Consider the following 20,057-nt stretch of genomic DNA (forward strand, 5'->3'; position numbering starts at 1 on the left):
TTTCTGCTGTTCTTTCAGTCACAGTTCAGTCCTCAGCATTAAGAATAGCTTGGGAAAAGAGATGGTGGAACTATGGCTCAAACACATTTAAAGCCTTGTCTGTAGTTTTCACGTGTAGCTTGGCCTTGTTTGTGATAATCCTGCTTTGAGAGGCTTAATTCCACCTGACAACCTAGAAGAAAATCAATCTTGTGTTCAGTATCTTGGATTTCTTAGGGTTTCCCACATGCCAGGTTTGTGGATGTGTCATTAGGATCTTAATGAGTACGACTTGCAAAACTAGTTTTGTTCATTCTTCTTGAATCCTTTAATGCTCCGATCTCACATGGACATGTTGTTTATTAGTTCTGGAAGGTAAGTTCTAGCAACTGCAGCCACGTGGGATATTGTTTTTCAAAGTACTTGTGCAGAAGTGGTTTTCAACTATTGTGTACTGTGTGATTTTAGGAGCTGTGTTTTGTTTGTAAGTAGCTGTCTTGATTTGAGAGCTGCTGCACAAGAAGCCAGAGGTTATTTGAACTGCTTGAAGATGTTTCTGTAGGTTGTATTTACCCACCATGAGAGTGCTGGATATTTTTCACTTGCTTGTTTGACTTGCTTATTCTGTTTCAAGGATTGTGGATGTTGAAGGTGAGAGCCTTAAGCCAAATTTCTAGCAAGAGCGTTGTGTCTCACCCCCCTTGGCACAGCAGCAATACACACATGTACATATCCATGTGCACACAAACACAGATTTCTTGTTTTTCTCTAGAAACCTGCCTGATTAACTTCAGTTTAGACAACCATACTTTATTCTGTGAAAGAACAGGCACTTTATTAATGAACAACTACCTTTAAACAACTGTCAGTGTTTGTATTATTTCACAAAAAATAGTTCTACAATCTGAAGACCAAGAGACCTTTGTAAATATCAGTTGTTTCCACTTTCAGAAACTGAAGATAAATTAAAACAACTGAATCATGTTGTTTGGCAAGTTTTAACCTAAACAAACGAGCCTTGTATATCTTCCTTCAGTTTAACTCCTATTAGCAGAGAAGGGATTTATAGGTAAAATAACCTATGGAATGAGAACCATCCTGCTTGGAGTAGGTTTCCATTTTTCAAGCTGTAATTAAACAGATTATTAGTATTCTGAGAGTGAAGTCCTGTTCTGCACTAGAAACATTTCGCTCCACTGTTAATTAGGGTACTCTTGATTTCTTAAAATAATATTTCAGCTCTGAGGAGTCATGATTCTTGTGTGGATCTTTAGAAAGAAAGCATTAAATGCCCTTTTTAGGGGCAGAGTTTGACAGCTGGAGATGAGAGCTCTTTGCTACTGGAAATGAATAGGTGGAGTATTGAGAGCTCTTGTTCTTCTTGTTGAGTTCTTTGTGGGTCCTCAACATGTGTTGGTGAAAGAGCAAGGTGGGAAAATTCCGACAGGTTAAACCCGTTTCATTTTCTGTTCCCAACTTGCATCAGGAAGGTGAAATGACTCTCTTGTGTTGTGCAGTCTCTTTCTGCAGGTTGTTTTTGAGGATAGAGAAAGGTGTTGGTTCAGGCACATGGCCAAATAAAAATCCTGGATGCCCATTTGGTGTATTCTGCACTGAAAGCACAGATTTCTACAGAAAGTTGTGAAATGTCAAAATGTTAATCCCTGCAGTTAAAATACCCTGTTGATAGAGTTTCAGCATGGTTTGGCTGAGTTTTCTGGGAAGTGACATAGAGTGTTGCTGAACTGCTTTTTGACTTGAGGAAATAGCTTGAGTGCCTGAGTCCCTTCCAGCAGAGATTTTAAGTGTGTTCCTTCTCAATTTGAATGTTGAAACACTTTGACAATGAAGCATCAAACAAAAAAGATGCAGAAGCAAGTGGTAAAGAAACTTCAGCTGCTTTTAGGGGACATGATGTTCCTGTATCTACACAGGGAGTAGTTCTGTAAGCAGTGAGTTCTTCAGGACTCCCACCATTGTTTGCAAAGAGGCTTGTGAGGAAAATATTTTGAGAGGGAGAATGTTGAGCCAAAGGTTTGTTTAATGAAACATGTGAATAGTCCATTCTTATGTTTAAACACAGAGCAGACTTATCCATATTTTCTGATGAAATACAGTATTAAAGGTGGTTGGAGACCCTCACAAATGGGTTGGTGTTTTTGAGACTTTGAGGGATTAATTGTAGTGTAAATGGTGAAAGAGAAATTGAGTTGTAATAATGTGTCTGTTTATACCTGTGAATTTCAATAGCTCGTTCAGGCATGAGGGCCTGATATTGCTCTTTGGAAAAGCTGGAAGGGTGGTGGCGGGGGGGAATAGGTTGTGTATTTCGGAGCTGGGAAAGGCAAAAAGTGGAAGTGATCACCTGCTTAGTGGAAATACAGAACACAGATCATAATATGAATGAGCCCAGATGAAATCTACCTGCTTTAGGATAAACTGAAAATTAGAGTAGATTCAGCAATTGTGGAATTTAGTGCTTTCCTCTGTATATGTATATTTCTGTTTACTCACTTGCCAGCCTATTGACCAAACCTGCTTTTTTTTTGTTTGTTTTGGGGTTTTTTTTGTTTTGGTTTTTTTTTTTTTTTTTTTGTTTTGTGGGGGTTTTTTTTTCTCTTTTTGTGATGTGATCTAACCCATCCATTATTCACTAACAACAGGGGTTACCAGGGAGTGAGCTGTGGTCTAAAAGAACAGTACCAGAGAGGCGCAGCTTGCTTTCATCCTGCATCTGAGGGAATCCTCAGAAAGTGACAGAGACTGGGCTAGAGAAATTCTTTGATCATCTTCTTTGATTCATATTTATGATGAATAAGATTCATGTGTGAACTTGGTGTTTCTTTTCTTAGGGCTGATGAGAACTAAGCTGTGATTTAAATGAAGGTGGGCATTAGAAACTTAATGTCTGAAGGGTTTTCTAAGCTCCACTTGAAACTATAGAAATGGGAATCTGCAGGAAACAGATTAATGTTTGTCATTTTATTGGTTGCACTTCTGTGCTTGTGGAATACAGCAAATGCATATCTAGATCTGTATTGGTGTTATGAAATAAAGAAAGAGAAGCAGGGTCTTTTTGCAGAGGGAGTCAAATAGGGTTGCTGGAATTTGAGCAAAGATGTAACTTTATGGTAAAAATGTTGCAATATCAAATTTGAAGTGTGTTTAGCCTCCTTCAACACGGCCAAAATCTTACCTGAGTCCAGTTATTGTGACTGATTGTAAACCAAGAAAGACTTTTCACCCTAATTTGATCTGATCTAAATACTTGGTGCTATATGTGCACAGTATATAGACCAAATAAGGGAAACAGTTTTCACTAGGACAGTTTGAGCAGGCCCCATTGTAGGTGTTTCTTTGGAGATCAAAGCAGCCCTGCCACTGCAATCACCACTGTCTTGTTCACTGGAAAGTTCTGCCTTTTGAGATATTGGCACATTACAATGACTTACTCATTTTCTTTCTTCACCATCTAAAGATTCAGAGTGGGAAGAAATATATGGTATGTGAAACACAGAGATTTGTTGTGCTTTTGAGTAAGTTGAATAAACTCAATTGAGTGCATGTAATTGAATTATTAATATTATATCTCTCTGAGATTTTGCATGATTTAAATATTTTTTCTGTGCTAGTAGGCTTTTAGATTAGGAAAAGTCTAGTCTAATCCTGCTCTTAGTCAAATTAACTTCCATGCTTTGACAGTGTGTTAAATGTATCAGTTTCATATTTTTTAGCTGTTCTCCAGATGGATTTTGCTGTGAAGAACGGTCTCGTTGTCATAACACTTAAATTGCTGCCTTTAGCTATCAGGTGGCTAAGTTACCTTACCAGCTCTGAAAGTTTTACTTCTGGAGTTCGTTGGCGAAGATGATTTTAACTTTTCTTCAGAGGGGATGGGGAGTGGGAAAAGACAAGACAAAAACTTACCAGTTTTATTTGGTGAACTAGGAAAATTAGCCAGGGTTCTCCTCAATTTCTCAAGTTGCCTACATATTTATATATACTTGTGTATGTATGTCAGAGGTAGTCATAAGTAATCAGTAAGTTCTTCATTATTGAACCATAAATAATTTATGCAATCCTCCTTTTAACAAGATTTTTTTCAGTTCTGGATATAGTTTTTATTAACTCAGCTTCTCCTTTCTATTTTCCTTGTGCTGTATTTTATTTTTCATGCAAGCTGAATTCTTCTGTAAGATTAAACACCCTTTACTCTCTTGTTCCAATGTGGGAAACATATTATTGCTGATTGAAATTTTTTTTCCATTCAGTATTGATTTCAGAACTTCTTCTTATATTAGTACTTGGAGTAGCTTCAGCCAAAAGAAATGTAGGGAGAGTTTGGGCAGGAGAAAAGCAGCAGTGCTTTATTGCCAGTCCTGTGTAGTGCCTGAATTGAGATGGGATGTACCTGTGCAGTTGTTCCCTTTGGTCCATGTCCCTGCCTCCTCTCAGGGTGCCTGTGGTGTGGTGCTGTCCTTGGGATGCTGGGAGGGAGGGGAGCCGAGATGGGAGCTGTGGGAAATGAAGCACTTACTGCTCTTGGAAGTTTGAGTTCACCAGAGCATGACTCTTCTCCTGAAATGTGTCAGGAGAGAGTGAGGAAGGAGAAGGAGGTAGAAGCCTCAATCTCTTGCTTGTATCTTCTCCAAGAACAGTCTTAGTAGTTTATTAAAAAAACCTCAATTACACTGACTTGAAATCCATGTTTGCTTTTTTTATTGTTGTCTGCATTTGTCAGTCGTGTAGTTTCCTTAGCACATCATGATAAAATCAGACTTTAGAAGTGCTCAAAAGGGAGTTTGAATATTGGCTGGATGCTTTGGGGTGTGCAGATGATCGGATCTGGATCAGTTTTTCAGATTTCCCTTTTTGGAATTTTTCAAAAAATATTCTGTAGCTTAATATTCAAGCGTGTTAGTAGTAACCAGTGCCAGCCACTTACTCCATACTGGCCTAACTGGTAAGTCAGGTCGGTAGTGTGGATGTGGAGCCACACCTCCTGGAGCGGAGGGAAGTGTCCTGTGAGGAGTCATGGCATTGGAGCAGGGCTCTTTGCTGCCAAAACAGCCTGGGTCATGTTCTGGGTCTGGGGACAGCCTCTTGGGGTGGGCTGTAACACATCTGTCTGCAACTCTTCTGGCAGTTCTATAATCCTAGCAAATATTTGGGGTCTTTTAAAGTGTCGGAAATAACAGATTTACTGAGTCAGTACTTTGCAGTATAACACATGAATTGGTTGGTTTTTTAAATTGTTTGCTCAACTTTGACAAAATGTTACTGCTGTATATTTAGGAGGTAATTATAAGCAAGTTTCTAAGAAAACAAGTGGTAATATAGTATATGCATAGCACAAATTATTAAGTTCTGCTTATTTGTAGAAAGTCAAGCTGGTTTTCACCAGATTAATGAAAAACAAAATATGTGAAATATACTGCCACTTATCTTTGATTCTGCTTATGGAAACAAGTGACTTTTTTACAGTGGGGTATGAGCATCTTAGTTTCCTGCTGTTATTTTGTGCTGTTTTACAGACCTTACTTTGAAAGCTAAGAACTTAAATCTCTAAATTTAAAATGAGCTGTAGTACATTAAACATCTTGCACAAAAAGGCAGGTTACATTATTTGTGAATATGAATTATTTAAATACTTGAAGATTCAATACACACTAGGATATGATAAAAAAATTATTGCATTGCATAAAATTATCCTGGTTGTATTAATCAGGAAAATAGTTGCAATGGGAGCAAAATGCACTGTGCAGATCTTCAGGGACTTTTCCCACTGTGTAGTAAAACTTGCTTCCAAACCAAGAATTGTTGACTTGTCATTTTGGCATCACCTTTCTCTGAAATTCTGCACAGCTTCTTAAAAGTTTTTTAAAAATTTGTCTGAAAAAAGTCTCTGTGGATTCAGTTTTATCTTCTTCTCTGCCTTCTCCCCAGGCAAATTCAGCTGTGCTTGTTCCATTCCTGACAGGTGGCTTTAGGAACTGGTTAGACAGACAATCTCCAGTGCTGGAAGCTCCAGAGCATGCCAAGCCCACTGCAGTCCTTGGGATGAGAAGGTTTTTTGGACTGCCAGTCCTGAGTGTTATGTACTGAAATATGTAACTCAGGGGTGAAGGAAACACTGCTGCTTCCTTTGGAAGAGCTTTGTGAGGGGAGGAAGAAAGATGGAGTAAAGCAGTTAGTGGTTTTTAGTGGCTTTGACTGCTTGTTTAATGCATCTCCTGTTCAGTGTTCCAGTGCAGCCATCCTTAGAGCTGATTTGCAGACTGATATCACCCTCAGGGGGTTTTTATCTTTTTTTTTTTTCCTTCTAAATAACATCTAACCTTTTTCTGCCCTTAACTCATGTTCTTTAGACTTTAATCTGCTCTTGTCCTCCTCTGGAGTCTCTGTACATGATCTCTGTTCTTCCTAAGTTTTTGCCCCAAATGGGTCGTGTTACTGAAGCTGAGCTCTACTGATGCATGGAGAGAGGAGTGTTATTTCATCTGTCCTGCAAGCTGTGTTTTGTTTATACATCTCCATTTGTTGTCTGCCTTTTGCCTTTGATTTGCAAGTTGAATTTGTCTTTAAATCTACCACTACTTTTCTGAAGAGCTATAACAAATTATTCCATGCTTGTGCATTTGATTATTCCTGTGTGTGCAGTTGACTATTCCTTTGTATGTGTGTGTATATATTTTTTTCCTGACACTCGTGTTTGAATATGTCCTTTAAAAAAAAACTTCTCAACTCAAAATCATTATAAAGGCTAAAATTGTGTCCTTGCTTTCAAAGAATTAGTTGTCTTTTGAGTAGCAAGAGGAAGACCACAGCAAGCAAGAATGTTCTAACCAACCTGGTCTGACTTCCAACTGGCTTTGTCTAGTATTGCCAAAACCAAGGAAGCAGCATGTTTTGGAAGTCTCTGGAGGAAAAGTAGGAGGATTTGCTAATGAAAAAAGGATAAACCTGCACTGTGGCTGTGCTTTTGGCTATCAGCCTTCACTCACAGCAAAAGCACCCAGTACCTGATCCTCCCCAGCAGCAGAGGCATGGCAAGAGGTAGAACAACTTTATTCTAGTCTTTACACAGAGTAAGAGCAAAGACCTGAAGGAAATAGTGAAGGAAGTTTGCTATGGTATAACATTAAGTGGCTGGACTTTTCCATACTCACTATTGGAAACAACTCCCTCCACTGGATTCCTGCTTGTTACAGTTTTTCTCTGCACTGTGCTCTGAAGAAGCTCAGTAGATGTTGCTCTGTGTGGTGCCACATATTGGATTCTGTGACCTGTGATGGACAAAATATCCCATCTGAAGCTCCAGAGCTTCAGAGATGGAGCTGGGAGAAAATGCGTCTCTTCCTTTTTGTTTTTAAAACTGCAAGAGGATGCTGCAAAAAATAAATAGATGGGATGACCTCCCTTGGGATGTTCTTGTAGAGAGGTGTTGGCATTAGATAGGTGTGTTCTTTCTTCAAGTTGGGTCATGGTAAAATAAATTCTGTGTTTTCTTTCTGAAGACGGTAGTGTCCTGATTTTTGGTAGTTTGGTACTCCAATCTACTGTGGCATTCTCGAAGGTTTTACTTTCAGGATCTTTTGTTAAGCAGTTTGTGTGTAATGATGGCAGTACTGAAAGGCTGTGGATCATTTCAGACAGAGGAGAGGGTTTCATGAAGAGTTTCGCAAATGTTCAGTTTGAGACATGAATTTATACACTAGTCTGTGCTGTGGACCATTAGAGTGGTGATTGTTTTTTAAACAAGTGGTGCACTTGATCACTCTGAAAACACTCAGTATTTTGGCTGGCTTTGCCATACATAATTAGTGTAAACTGGGGGCTAAAAATCTGTGCTTCTGAGTTAGCTCCGTGATGTTACTGGCACTCAATTTGCTCTTAGATCTTTGCTTGAGAATGTAGTAGTATTTTCAAATGTCTTTTTCCCAGATAGTCACTGGGTAGTACTGTACTGAGAGTTGCTTTTTGATTCAGGAAGGTAATTACTGCCCATTGGGGCTCAGTTTGCCAATGACTGCCAGAAACTTTGAGAAGAGTTCAAGTGGGCTGTTTGTCTAAAAATAGCACTCAGAGGTTGTTTGAGTTCTTGCCTTCCTGCATCTCTGTTGTGGAGGGGGTCATATCCTGGAGTCAGTCTCCACAGGGGTGTGATACTTTCCCTTCCTTTAGGTTACTCAAAAAGCACAAAGTAATTCTACTGTCTTCCCCTTGTCCCACTAAATAGGTGGGAGTGTCTCTAAAGTAACTTGTTTACAGGGAACACAAGCCCTAAAGAGGATGAGACATGGAATACTGAGCTGAAAAGTCAAGAATAGGAATTTTGTGCCCATTTCTCAGCGTGAATATTTTTTTCTTCTCTTGATATTTCTCGGGAGTATGCGAGGCTTTTCTTTGCTCCCTACCCTCCCACAGTGGACAGTCCCATTTCTACATTCATCCTTCCCTTGTTTCAGTAGCAGTCTTAGCTCTTTGACATGTATCATTCAGATTCCTGGAGCCAAGCAATTGTCAGACTTGAAATGAGGAAACATTTCTCTCTGATAAGCCATGAAAGGAAAAACCAGGAAATGAAGAATAATTACCAACCATTAGCTGTGATATTTTTCTGTAAAATAATTAAATAAATGGTACATTTTTCCATATTTGATGGAACAAAGCAAAAAAATTGTAGCTTTCTTTACGGAGGTCATAATTTCTGCTTCTGGATCATTTATCTAGTTGCATCGCTTGCAAGTTTGCATCACTTCTGTAAATGCGTCCCATGAAAACCAGGACACCACCTTTGTAGTTGTATGGGTAAATATGTATGCACTGCAATCTTAGCTTAAAATAAATTCCCCAAGAGTGACTTAGGGGTTTAAAACTACTACATATAAGCACCCAGAAGCAACCAGAGTCTTCCTTCTCTTCCTTGACATAGAGGAGTGTCTGAGCTGATGTCCAAAGCTTGGAATTTGAGCAGGGTTCCTGTGGTTCTGACTGGGCACACTGGGTGGGTGACAGCAGCTCCCCATGCCCGGCGCTGGGGTGCTCTGGGATGTGCTCTGGGGGCACACTGGGTGGGTGACAGCAGCTCCCCATGCCTGGCGCTGGGGTGCTCTGGGGTGCACTGGGATGCACTGGTATGGGCTGGGGTGCACTGGGATATGCTGGGGTGCACTGGGATGCTCTTGGGTGCACTGAGATATGCTGGGGTGCTCTGGGATGTGCTCTGGGGCGCACTGGGATGTGTGCTCACGCTCTGCTGGGCAGGCTGGGAGCAGGTGACTGCCTGGCTCGGGAGATGTGCTGACGCTGCTGTTTAACTGTGTCCAGTTCAAAGCCAAACAAAGGCAGGCGAACAATTCCGCCCGTGGCTGAAGTTTTCCCTTAGCTAATCACAGCAAGGCTGGCAAGCGGGATACAACCAGAAGAGCGTTTGTTTTAAGTCTATAAGTATAAAATGGAGTTGAATACTCTCTGGTGCTACAGCCCTGGGGAAGGTGTGGAGGGTTTGTGGGAGGAGGAGATAACGAGGGAGGACAGAAAGGGAAAAGGCATTGACCCAAGTAGCTTGCTGTGGTTTTGCTGCTGTGGCAAATGATTCTGGGTGTGTATTGCTGGCTTTTATCTGTGTTAAGGTTGGGAAAAAAAATCCCTGACTTGGTCATTCAAAAAAATTTTTAAATGAGTGCTAAGCTCCTATTTAACTGTGATATCCAGTGTAACTCCTGTTTAATCCCAGCAAAGCACCAAAACAAATTCAGGTTTTTCGGAGTTACATAGATAAACCACTGTTTAATCCCATTCTTTTCCTTTATAATTTGAATTAATGTTAGTACTGTGTTTTAAATATTTTTCTCAAATCTTCTATTTTCTTGCAATCAAAAGCAATTTGGGAAGAAGGTCTTAGTTGCCAATGGGTAAGAGTGCTTTTTCCATTAAAAAAAATAAAAACCAAACCAGAACAAACCCCAACAATTTAGGGAAGCTGGTAGAAATAGTTATTCTCAGACAGAACTGGCAGTTGTTTTCACTGTAACATTGCTTCTGTCCTGATTGCAGTTGCTGCTTTAAAACACAAGGTAACCCAGGAGTCAGAGTTCCTCCCCGATGGTCACCCTCAGTGAGATGGGTGGAAAAGCTGTTTGCTGCTGCTGAAGTACATCTGTAATCATGACAGCCGAGTAACTCATCATGCTTCCATATAAACTACATGCAATATATATGGGACCAAAGTGCATTTGGTTGAGTGATCAGCAAGAATTTGTGCACATATGTGATGAGTGTGTCTGGAAGTTGTGGTTCCTGTAAGGGGTCAGCAGTGTTGAGGGTTGCATCTGGGATCTTGTTGCCTTGTAGGAAGGCAAATGCTTCTTTGATAGAGATTTAATAGAAACAAAATCTTTAAAAAATGAAAGGTTAAATTTCTTTATAAAGCTCCTGGATTAGGGAACAAACATTTGGAACAAACATTGTGAGTGAGTGACAGGAAGGTGTGTGAGGTGGGTGAGATAGTTTAGTGGCTGTTTGCTGTCCTAGTCCAGCAGTAATCTGCTGTTCCTGCGTGGTTATCTCTCCTCTTAGTTTTCTGCCTAGAAAGACCTTTTGGTCAGACTTATCTTGTTGTCCTGAGAGGAAACTCCCTCTTCTTTTCCCCAGTGTGCGGGCAGTGGGGGAAACATGGGGAGAGGAGGAGCACAAAGTCATCCTTCTGGAAGTGACCAAATGTTCCATTGGCACAAAAAAATCTTGTTTTATTTTAGCTTTAGAAAAGGTACTTTAGTGTTCATACCTGGGAAAAAATGAATGCCTAATGAAAGCATGGAAAAAATCAAACTGAAGGAAGTTTGAGAGTTCTGCTGTAGCAAAGTCTGGCATGGTCAGGATTTTAAATAAGATGAGGAGTTTTGAGAAGGTAGTTATGTGGATAATTTTTCTGGTATTATTGAGAAGGTAGTTGTGAGGAGTTTTGAGAAGGTAGCTATGTGGATTATTTTTCTGGTATGATTGAGAAGGTAGTTATGTGGATAATTTTTCTGGTATTATTGAGAAGGTAGTTATGTGGATAATTGTTCTGGTATTATTCTGTCCTATTTGACCTCTCATATGTTAACAAATCTTTGCTACAAGGTTTAAACCAATCTTTTATTTCAGTGTTCTAAGCTAAAAACGTGTGTGGTATTCCATGACTGTCCAATACCTCTATTCTTCCTTACATTCTGAAAGTAAAGAAATGGGGTGGATTGGGTTGGTGGAGAGAAATTAGATTAAATTTCAGACTATTTGGGAAGATTGGGATTTTTCTTGAAACATCTGTAAGTCTATATAAAGATGTTTTTCATTGCTGAATTTGCTTATTGGGCTTCCAAGCTTTACTGAAAATGGAAGTTGGTGGCTGAGGTAGTGAATTCCCTGATTAGGTAACCCTTTTTGAGGTGATGTGAGACTAAATTGAAATCTAAATTTATAAATTGATACTTAATGAATCTAATTTCTCAAAAGAAATGTTAATGAATATCGACTAGTTAATCAAGGATTTGTGTTTGTGTGGCATTTAAAATTAGCTTTCAGAGTGTGAGATATTTAAGCACACTGATGTAAAAAGGAGATGATCTCAAAAAGGAACCCTTGCCATCAAAATGTTACTGAAATAACAGTAAGAACTAACTGTAGCTGGAGAAGTACTTCCTGGCTTTTGATTCTGGAAAAGGAAAATCTCCCTGCTACAGCTGCCATGCTGGAAAGAGGAGAGAATGTGGTGGAGGTTGCTGGCTCCTGTTCCCACAAGTGCATTGAAATAGATGTAAATGCAAGTGTGATATTAAGAGTTTGTAGTGTCAAGTAAGTGAAAAATGGGAGCTGGAATTAGAAGATTTCTCCCAGGGTGTGTGTATGTTGGAATGGCCTTTCAGGGTTTATTTTTTTCAGGCATTCCCTTTCAATTGTGAATATTATGGGTGATTTCCTATTATGTTTAAGAGAGTGGATTTGTGAAGAAGAGATATTTTGAGATAAGGACCATGAAATACAGTCCAAGATAATAAATTTCTGCTTTTGCCAGAAAATGCTTAGCAGATGATCTGAACATGATTTTTCAGATTGCACTGAAAATATAATTTTTGAGCATCACAGTTTACTGTCAGGAATATAATTTGTAGCAATTGAGAACTCAGCTGCCCTTGAAGTCTATGGGGAACTGTGATGGTGACACATGAAATATTGTAAAATGCTAGTTAATAATTTTTTTTTAAACCCTCAAGTTGTAGCTCTTAATTTCATGCTAAATGAATTTTATTTAGCATGTCCAAATACTGATTGAGAAGAAGAAAAATAAAAATTGCAGCCAGTGAGTTCTGTTTGTGCCATGCACTTGGTAAGACAGGAAAATAGTTTTGTAGTGAAAATTTCTATCACCTGTATATAAAAGTATATTTTCTTGAGTGAAGTGCAGATACACCAGGGCTGGTGGAGGTACAGTGAGTTTTCATTGCTCTGGAGCTGAGCTGAAATCGACCATAACTGTGATTTTCAGTGGTAGTGATTCCAAAGATGTGTGCTTGGCTTGGAATGACTGAAAGCCTCAATGTAGTTTTTTTAGTGTTTTAGAAAAAGCTAAAATAATCCCTACCATATAAAATAGTTCCGTGCCTGGGAATAGTAGTGTTGGAATTACCTCCTGAAAAATGGAGAAGCATTCTGGATAATGCTTTTCTCCAAAAAAAAAAAAAAAAACCCACCAAAAATCCCAAATGGCATTGCTCAGGCTGTACTCTCACATTATTTTCCTTATAGTACAAGTAGACTTTTCTTGTAATTCTAATGTTGTTTAGCTTAGTGTGAATTAGTTTTTTTTAACAACACTTCATATGAAAGTTTTTAAAAGTGTGTGAATTTTAGAAGATGAGTGCACTAGAATGAATTATTAGTATTTCCTAATTTCTTTACCTGAAGAGCACTACTCAATATGTGGCTTTTGCCTTGAGTACTTTAGCCTGAGAAATCAGCATACAATAAGCATGTAAATATTTAAAATACATTCAAAAATTTGTAAATATATTTATGTCCCTCATTCTGATGCTGCAAATTAGGTATCTTAATGCAGTGAAACTTGCAAATGACTGTTCCTTTGGGTTTGCTTGGCTTTGGACTGCTCTTTACAACCAAAGGGGGGATGCTTTCCTTTGGTTTACTGGCTCTAAAACTGATCTAGTATGAAATTTGTGTTTGGGAAGACATTTAGATATCATCAGAGAGGAGCCAAGTGCACACTTTTTTGTTAGTTACACAGGCAGCGTGTAACTTTGCCACTTTGCCACCTGAGACCTTAGAGAACAGCGTGTGTTCATTTCTGCTTGTTGCCTTCTTGTCTTGTAGCAGCTGGGTGATGTGCTGGAGCTGAGACTGTTCTGGTAGGGTCACTGCTTGTTGGCACGAGGCTGTGGCAGCTGCTTTGGACAGTCTAGAACTTCTCAATTCCTCTGAGTGGAGATTCCAGTAAAGAACCTAAACCAAAGTTCCTCTCCTCTCCTTCCTGGAACCCTCTTCACCTTGTTTGAGGTGCTGCTTGTACACCAGGCAGATTAGAGCAGATTCCTGACATACTGTTAGAAAGATAAGAGACATTTCTGGGCCTTGATTCTCATTTTGTACTTCTTTGGGCCTTTTTAAGCTGTCCACATTTCCATCACAACTTGTCTTTGGGCTGTGTATGCTCTTAAGGACCCTCAGCTGATTCTATACGAACTGAAGTTGAATTAGACTTTGGGATGAACATGAGGGCATAAATTGGACATGTTACAAGTAAATGTCCTCCAGTGTGTGTTAGAACATGCAGTGTGCTGGAACTGACAGGGCAAGCACACAATCACCACTGAATCTTCAGGGCTTTGTGAAGATTATTGGACATTATCTCTTGGATATGTTGATCTTTCTGGAGCAGTCTCCTTTGATGTTCAAAGTATATGGTGACACCAGCTGTGTGTGCTATAAGGGGCTTAACTGTGTTTTCCAAAGGCACAATATCCATGTCTCTGACTTGTTAAACTCAGATCACGCTGAGAAGTTACCAACTCATTTCAGGTTACCTTAAAACTCTAACCTGGGTAGTTACAAGGTGGGAATACCCCGATGAGTCTGAAAGTCAACAAGGAAATGGGAGTGTTGGTTATAGGAGCGTAGGTGTGTATCTGATGAGCAAACTTTTCCCTTGAAAGGTGAGTTCCTTGTTCTAATACACCTCTGTAATCAACTCCAGGCTAATTTAAATAGTTCAGTCATATGGCATTAAGGTGTGGAATATCTGGCATTATCTGGTCCTGAGTTCAGTCATTGACCTTTTCCATTGTTGGGTAGTGCTGCTGGCCTTGTTCCTGCGGGCTTTGTGAGCAGCTGGCACGTGGCTCCAGCAGCAGATGAAAAGCTGCCGACTCCAGAAGATGTGTGGGCCCTGCAGTAGCCCTGCTTTTCCCTGCAGAGGGTAAAGCAGGAACATCACAGGTGAAAGTCTCTCCACTCCCTGTTCTTCCAGTTGTCTATTGTTCAGGAATATCCTTAAATAGTGACTTTCAGGGCCACTGTTCTTAGGCTGTTAGAAGGCACAGGCTTTACAGTATTCTGCCCAAGCTATTTTTGAGTTCACCTTTTTGGTCTTTGTATGGCAGCTTATGTTGGATGAAGGCATTTCCTTTTGGCCTGCTTAAGAGCATACTCTTCATAATTTTAGTGTTAAGCTGTAATCTTGCATTAGAAGCATCACCATATCCATACAATTAATGACTGTGGACTGTTCTCAATAAAAAACAACGGGTCCCATATTCTCTTTTCATTCTTAAACCTGCAACAGTGATCAGTCCATGAAAAGATTGAAAGGATGGCCTCTATAGAGCATGTGTGTAATATTCCAGGAAGTACAGAATGTCAGACCTTGGGTCCAGTTCAGGTAGTGTCAGATCAGTAACATGTTAGAGAGGCTGTAATAAAGTGAGAAATTGTGGTCACTCTTGTGCAAGAGTATGTGGAATGGTCCTGAGGATGCTTTCAGTATTTATTGGATGGGAGGAAGCAAGAACAATTTTGGCCAAAATCCTGCACTTAAATCAGACTGCTGGAGTCCCTGGGTGTATGAGAGTGACACAAGAACAAGTGGTTTGGGCACAAAATTAAGTAAATTAGAGACTAAAAGACACATGAGCATTACAGCATTGAGATTCTGGCATAGGCATCCTAAATCATAGCAAAATAAAAACTTAAATCGTTATTATATAGTAAATTATTGAGTATAATTGCAAAAGGGGGGTGAATGAATGTGTGTCTGCAGTGGTAATTCTTGTAGCCTGTCTCTCTTTGACTCCAGCCAGCCAAACAAATGTCAGCTGTGATGCCTTCTGTGGCTGTTGATTAGTTTTGGCATGTGAAATATAAAAATATGAAATTAAGAGCTGGGAATGGCACCTGGGTTGAGCTCTAGCTGGTGAGGTAAATAAAAGGCACCTTCCACTTACCCTCTGAAAGGCCTTGATGTGGTTATAGCTCATTTTTTGGAACAAAGTTGGAAACAGGAGTGAGCTGTCAGTGTGCTTTGAGTGTCCAGAAGGAAGAGCCAGTGACCTGTGGTTGGTGAGTCCTCCAGGAGACCACCTGTAAAATCCATGAAAACAGATACTTGGAAATAGGAGAGCTGTAGTGGGTCAAGTTTTTCTGTCTTAACCAGGCACAGAAAATCTGTGGTGTGACTTCTGCCTTCAGAAATCCCAGATATGAATGCCACAACAATTTTTTAAAACAGAGAAGGTATCAAGTGTAGGTCCTGCTTGTTCAGACAACCTGTCAGTTCTACTGCCTTGGTGAGCTGAAATTATAGAGATAACCAGTGTAGTTGCAGATGGCCAGGTCACCTGGGCATTTGGGTTGTGTGGGTTGTGTGATGGTGGTGTCTTGGTAATTCTTTGGGTAGGTTTCTTTTGGATGGACATTGTATTTTCTACTTCTTTTGTCAACAGTAGAGCTGTTAACAGCTCCTTCAATTAGACCTTTTTAAAGTGGAGGGAAGCTGCAGTTGTGTTGCTCCTTGTAAGCTAAATCTGTGCATTTTTAGCCTTTACTCAGGGTCCTGTGGATTTCTCTTGAGTACTTTTCCATGTTGTTTACCATGGTGTTCAGCTTTGGTTGCAGCAGTCCCAGATGAGGCCTCAGTGCTGAGTTGTGAAGACTTAATTCTTTGTCTTTCCTTCAGCAGTGCTTTATGTACGCTGCAATGCAGCGTAAGCCAGCACTGCCACCACAAATAGCTCGTGTAAACATCTCAGCAGTTACTCCCTGAGCCATCCTGGGGAAGCAGAGCTGTGGAAAAACTGTCACTTTCTTGGTGTATTTGGAAGTAAATTGACGTCCCGACCCAGTTTTGCAGTGGCTGTCCCCCACTGTCCCACCTGCTCCAGCTGCAGAGATGACAGGACTTCCAACCCCTTGACACCACCAGCAAATCCAGTTCACGTGAATCCATAAGGCATGAGCTGTGGCATTTGGGGCTTGTTTATTAACTTTGCTATATTTAACAGCGATGGCCACAGGGGTGGTGGCCTCAACAGTTTGGAGGTGGAGGCGGTCATGTGGCCAGTGGCCTCAAAGAGTCCATGGCCCCTCATTTTTGTGCTCTGATTGCTCTGGACTAGCCAGGCTTCCAACCCAGACAATTCAATGTGTGATTTCTAGTTTCATTGCAGAGTGGGCAGCTAGTTATGAATTAGTTATAAGTGGTTTTTGTAGCCCCTTGACAATGCTGAAGGAATCCAGATGTGGGATGCTGGAGCCAGGGCGGAGGTACACAAGTGTCTTAAGTAGCTCATTGAACCTCCATTGCTCATTTCCATCAGCCAAGTGAACTGCTGCACCCCAGGGGAGGTGTCTGTCTCAATGGCAGGAGAGGGATTCTCCATCATGTCCAGCACCACATTCCAGTGCTGCCAGCCAGCACTTGCAGCACTGCACCAGCTGTGCAGGGTAAGGTCACAGCGTGCCTGGTGTGTGCTGGCATAAAGAGATTTAGGGTGGAGTGATTTGGTAAGTATTGATTTTGACATTATCAGGACACAAATTGGATGCTCTCAAACTGGAGAAATATGTTGTCTGAAGACAACCTTCAACTTAAAATACGATTTATTCTGTAGTAATTACAAGCTGGGTTGTGGGAAATCAAACACATTTACATTGTGGTGTAAATCAAGCTGCAGATATGCACATACCAAATAGAAATCTTCTGAGGGATGGTGTGCCTTATTTCCAGAGGTTTCTGTCTAATTTGACCCTTTTTAACAGCTAAGGAATTGAAAAGTTACTGATTCTTGACTGGTGAAGGTGGCTGATCTATAAACCAGTGACCATTTGTTTTTTGTAGCACATGAAATTGATTGATTTATGTTTGGGGTTTTTTGTGGGTGGCCGGGAGGTGTTTGTGCTGTTCGCGCATTTGTACCTGAAGATACAAGGCCTGCCCACACTGCAATGATTATTTCCACATGTTAAATAGGCTCTGCCTAACTATGAGGAGTAAAACCTGTGTGGAGTTCTTGAGCAAAGAAACTGTTACAAAAAAAAGGAAACTTTTAAGAAAGTTCCTTGAATCTAAGCATTTCTACTGTGTTATGTCTGTGAAGGAGAGGCATTGATTTCAAGTATACTTAAAATATTTGAAATTTCATTTCCTAACTTTTGTTCCTATAGCTAGATCTGGGCGGTTTAGAGTGGTAAATTACTGGAATTTAAACTAATAAACATTAAAGATTTTCCTACTCTTAAAAAAATATATATGTATATATATACTAGAACTCAGTCTGCTTTGTTTTGGGTGGGAAAGGGGTAATAAGTGTTTTAAGTTGAAAAATTCTTCACATTCAGAAAGTATTAAATCACATCTGTTTCCCAAACTTCTGGTTTTGGGCTTGAATGCCTGAATTTATCCTTAATACCCCAGTATGATGGTTTTTGAGCTTAAGTTCTTCAAAGGTATGAGTTGAGGCATCGGGACAAGTAACAAAGCTGTCAGTTGAAAGATACAGGGGTTTTATTGCTATATTGTAGTTAATGAAATATTCAGGTCTTGGGCAAATCTTAGCAGATAGTTTAGTTTTAAGTAGCTAATTATCTGGCATGTTTGCAAATGATTTTTAACTAATAGTGCATGTGGCTGAACTCTAAAATAGTGTCTTTGCATTTCTTTTGTGTGACTTTCATACTAACCCGACTGATGAACGAACGTGCACTGAAGGAATTGGTAAATTGTCCACTGCCGATGGCAAAGCCTTCGCAGATCCCGAGGTTCTCCGGAGACTGACGTCGTCCGTCAGCTGCGCGCTGGACGAGGCGGCCGCCGCGCTGACGCGCATGAGAGCCGAGAACAATCACAACAACGGCCAGGTGGACAAGTACGTGCTGAGCACCCTGGTTCCCCAGCTATGGGATTTTATTTCAAATCCAGTTAGTTGTATGGTCTGACTGCCTCTGCTTCTCCAACTATGGGATTTTATTTCAAATCCAGTTTTATGTATGTACTGACCACCCCTGGTTCTCCAACTATGGGATTTTATTTCAAATTCAGTTAATTGTACATACTGACCACCCCTGGTTCTCCAACTATGGGATTTTATTACAAATTCAGTTAATTGTAACTACTGACCACCCCTAGTTCCCAAACTGTGAAATGGGATTTTATTTCAAATTCAGTTAATTGTACATACTGACCACCCCTGGTTCTCCAACTATAGGATTTTATTTCAAATTCTGTTAATTGTGCATACTGACCACCCCTGGTTCTCCAGCTATGGAATAGGATTGTATTTCAAATTCACTTAATTGTATGTAATGACTACCCCGTTCCCCAGCTATGGAATGGGATTTTATTTCAAATTCAGTTAATTGTGCGTATTGACCATCCCTGGTTCTCCAGCTGTGGAATAGGATTTTATATCAAATTCAGTTAATTCTATGTACTGACCATCCCCAGTTCCCCAACTATGGAATGGGATTTTATTTCAAATTCAGGTAATTTTATAGTTAGTAGTGGAGCTGTTCTACTGCTAGCAGAAGCAGATTGCATCTGAAGGTGTAACTACTGTCCCATCAGGTTATTGACTTCACTGGACAAGAGGAAAGTACAAAAAATGTTACTTTCTAACCTGCTGCTCTTTCTGTGTACCAGAGAGTTGAGTTCTTTTTCAGGAAAGTTCAAGTTCTTAGCTGTAGAAGAGTAGGTGATTGCTCTCTTAATTACAGAAGTTTGTCTGGTTGGAGTATTCATATTAGTGGTCGCTGTGATACTTGACTGCTGACTTTTTGGCTTTGTCTGCAGTAGGAATTTGCCTTGGCACCTGCAGTCAGCAGTTTGTCATGGTCACAGCCTCTGTGTATCTGGCATTCCCTGAAATGGGAATAGCATCAGAGAGGTTTGCTCCTGTCTTGCAAACACCACAAAAAACAGCTTTGAGAGCTCTCTGCATCTGCTCTGTATGAGAGCAAATTTCAAATTAGCAACTGATGAGAACAAGCTAATTTAGACAACAAGGAAAGTATTCATCTCCATTTCACCTGTGGAAATATTGTGTATGTATATAGATAAACTTAAAATATATATAAGGTGCATTTTCAAGTAAAGCTTAGCACTGAAGTCAAGAGTCTTTCCTTAAAGACTTCCTCCTTGCCTAGGAAAGCTATTGCAGGTGTGTTTTGAGCTGACTGTGTGGTACCTGGTTTTGCAGTCGCAGTTTGGCAGAAGCATGCTCCGATGGGGATGTAAATGCTGTCCGGAAGCTGCTGGATGAAGGACGGAGCGTAAATGAGCATACTGAAGAAGGGGAGAGTCTGCTTTGCTTGGCCTGCTCAGCAGGATATTATGAATTGGCACAAGTAAGTAACAAATATAATTAGAATTAAACATTTGTGAACCGTTGTCTGAGGGGCTTCTTTCATAGGTAAAGATTTTAGCTATTGTGGTTATTATAATGTTTTGTTATTTCAGCACAATATCAGTGAATACTGCTTATTGTGAGTTTCCAGTTATAGTTTGGGTTTCTTTAATGGAAAATGCAGTA

At 40.2% G+C, this 20,057-nt stretch overlaps 1 protein-coding gene across 1 annotated transcript in view; it reads left to right on the top strand.

Moving 5' to 3' along the window:
* Nucleotides 1-20,057, top strand: part of LOC121364611 (ankyrin repeat and KH domain-containing protein 1-like) — a 99,410-nt gene that overhangs the window by 16,813 nt on the left and 62,540 nt on the right. The window contains exons 3-4 of the mRNA XM_041488014.1: nucleotides 18,239-18,395; nucleotides 19,725-19,872. Coding sequence (XP_041343948.1) covers nucleotides 18,239-18,395; nucleotides 19,725-19,872 — 305 coding nt within the window. The remainder of the gene's footprint in view (nucleotides 1-18,238; nucleotides 18,396-19,724; nucleotides 19,873-20,057) is intronic.

This window comes from Pyrgilauda ruficollis, unplaced genomic scaffold (genome assembly GCF_017590135.1).
Source record: "Pyrgilauda ruficollis isolate IOZ18807 unplaced genomic scaffold, ASM1759013v1 scaffold86, whole genome shotgun sequence".
In the NCBI taxonomy this organism is placed as follows: Eukaryota; Metazoa; Chordata; class Aves; order Passeriformes; family Passeridae; genus Pyrgilauda; species Pyrgilauda ruficollis.